General features: G+C 47.2%; 1 protein-coding gene across 1 annotated transcript; it reads left to right on the top strand.

Annotated features, from left to right (window-relative positions):
* The first annotated feature begins 14 nt into the window (after window positions 1-14).
* LOC104082065 lies at window positions 15-1,634 on the top strand. The gene has a single exon (XM_009585032.1). It carries the CDS (start codon window positions 51-53, stop codon window positions 897-899), a length of 849 nt encoding a protein of 282 aa, XP_009583327.1. The 5' UTR covers window positions 15-50; the 3' UTR covers window positions 900-1,634.
* The last annotated feature ends 501 nt before the right edge of the window (window positions 1,635-2,135 follow it).

The raw sequence follows: 2,135 nt of genomic DNA, 5'->3' as shown, positions 1-2,135 counted from the left end.
CCCCCCTCGTCTTTCAGATTATGTCATAACTACAAGATAAACGAGCAGTGATGGAATCACTGGATACCGAGGGGAGAGCACGGAAGACTCTGGGGACTGTTGAATATGTAGAGTCTTCGGGTTTCACCCAGGGAATACTGCCAACCAAGAAGGATGTGGTTCAGAATATGCTGTATTTATTGCAGCCCAAAAGAGCTGGCCAGGCCCAGCGGTCCAAAGAGGATGCGGCACAGTTGCTCGCTGAGCACCTGCAAGAGCACTGGTTGGTTTGCAACTTGCACACCATCGCGACGCAAAATATAAAGAAACTTATCCTCAAAATGTACGAGGAGTTTACCAGATTGTATCAGACCAGAAAGCAGAGACAGAACCAGGCTTTTACTGAGCGAGCAGACAAATTCAATGAGAGTTCGGAGAAGCTCTTTGATGTATTTTGTACAGATGCGCAGATGAGAAATAAACTGGAGGAATACAGTGGAATAAAAATGACTAGCATCGAGTGGAAATTTCTTGAAGATCAAAGAAGCGAAAGAAAAATGTACTATGAAGATTTCACAGACAAGCAAGAATTGAAGATGATGGAAAGAAGACAAAAGATACAATGTCTGGAGCACTTCAGAAAACTCGCCAAGGAGGAGAAGGAAGGCAACAAAGCGAAGGAAGTGAAATACAAAAGTGACGAGCAATCAGACGAAGGCACGAGTGTGGATGAATCCTACCCTGCGGAGGAGGAGAACGGCGGGGCTCCGGCCTTTTCGCTGCGGGGCAGAAGGAAGCGCCGGTGCACCACAACTCCTGCGAGCGCCGCCATGCCCCTGGAGTGCCAGCATATACGGATGAGCATCAGGAGAGTTAGGCCTGGGTTCTACGAGACTGTGGAGAAGGTCGAAAACTGCTAGCGCATGCCGCGGTCGGCAGGCAGAGCTGCTGGAGTACGAGGTGGCACACGTTAGGCAAGTTTGAAATCCCACCATCAATCGGAAGTGATTGTTGTAGATCCCCAAGCCAGAGCTCAGGAACATCCTGCCTCCGGGGAGGAGCACTGGGATGATGACAAGAGCGGCAAGGACTAAAACATGTGAATTTGGAAGGATAAGTAGTCAGCGGCTAATGATGCGAAGGCTCAAACACAGCAGATGATCTAAGGTTACGTAGCATATAAGCCTCTTCTTCCAAGGTCCTGTCTACATCAGTGGGTTTTTGGAAGTCTCTCACCATTTCTGAGCCAGTGGTGGCCTAACAGTACGAAACAGGACTCGGATTTACTGCAGGGAAATAACTTGGACTTGTTGCTAATAGAAAATTTGTGTGCTGAAAAGCCCTAACTCCTGCTGGTTTCGGTGGGAGTGGAAGGTGCTCAGCCCCTTTCAGCAGAATTTGGCATTTCTGCGAGGAAGGAAGCTGGTTTTCGGCTTGTATTACCCAGTCCCGGAGGGGCACCCTGCGGTTTTGTGAAGGGATTGCTCTCTTGCTTGAGGAGGGGGAGAGAGAGATCAGGAGACATTTGAGTGCTTTGGCTGTAAAAGCGTTGTTGATTCTGAATGTTTTATTCTAGATTCTATTTTAATGATGTTTCCTTGATCAGGATAAACCTTCCCATAATTGGATGAGTTTTAACATGAAGTCCCTAATCTAGGATCTGAGGTGTGAATCCTAAATGAAGTGGTAATGTTTTATCTTCTGGGGGGGGATAAGATAGGGGGAAGGATGCAAATTGCATTATTTAGTTTTAAGATGGGAAGAGTTTTATAAACTGTTATCCTGCCTTCTTAGGATATAGGGAAGAAGCAGCCTTCCCAGGTGTGGGTAGCTGTGGTATTTACAGCAAAAGGCACCTGAATCTGGGCTTGCTATTCCGCCCCCCGAGGTCCGTGCAGACCAGCAGGGTGGAAACGGTAGTTTTCCACCCGGAGTTTGTTTGAACAAAGCATAACCCTCTTGCCCACGTACATCCTGAGCAGTGACGTGTCTGTGATTTTTGGATACCCGCAGTACGAGGGTATCTGCCGTTTTTAGTTAGAGTTGCTTTACTGGTTTTTAAAGATGAGAGACTTGAACTTTCAGTGAAACCCAGTGCTGGAGATCTCTCTGGTGAGATTCCCAAATCTTGCCAGACTACACTGAAAATTAAAAAC

Source organism: Fulmarus glacialis, unplaced genomic scaffold (genome assembly GCF_000690835.1).
Source record: "Fulmarus glacialis isolate BGI_N327 unplaced genomic scaffold, ASM69083v1 scaffold38850, whole genome shotgun sequence".
NCBI lineage: Eukaryota > Metazoa > Chordata > Aves > Procellariiformes > Procellariidae > Fulmarus > Fulmarus glacialis.
Note: the sequence above shows the minus strand (reverse complement) of the source record. Positions and strands in the feature narration are given on the sequence as shown.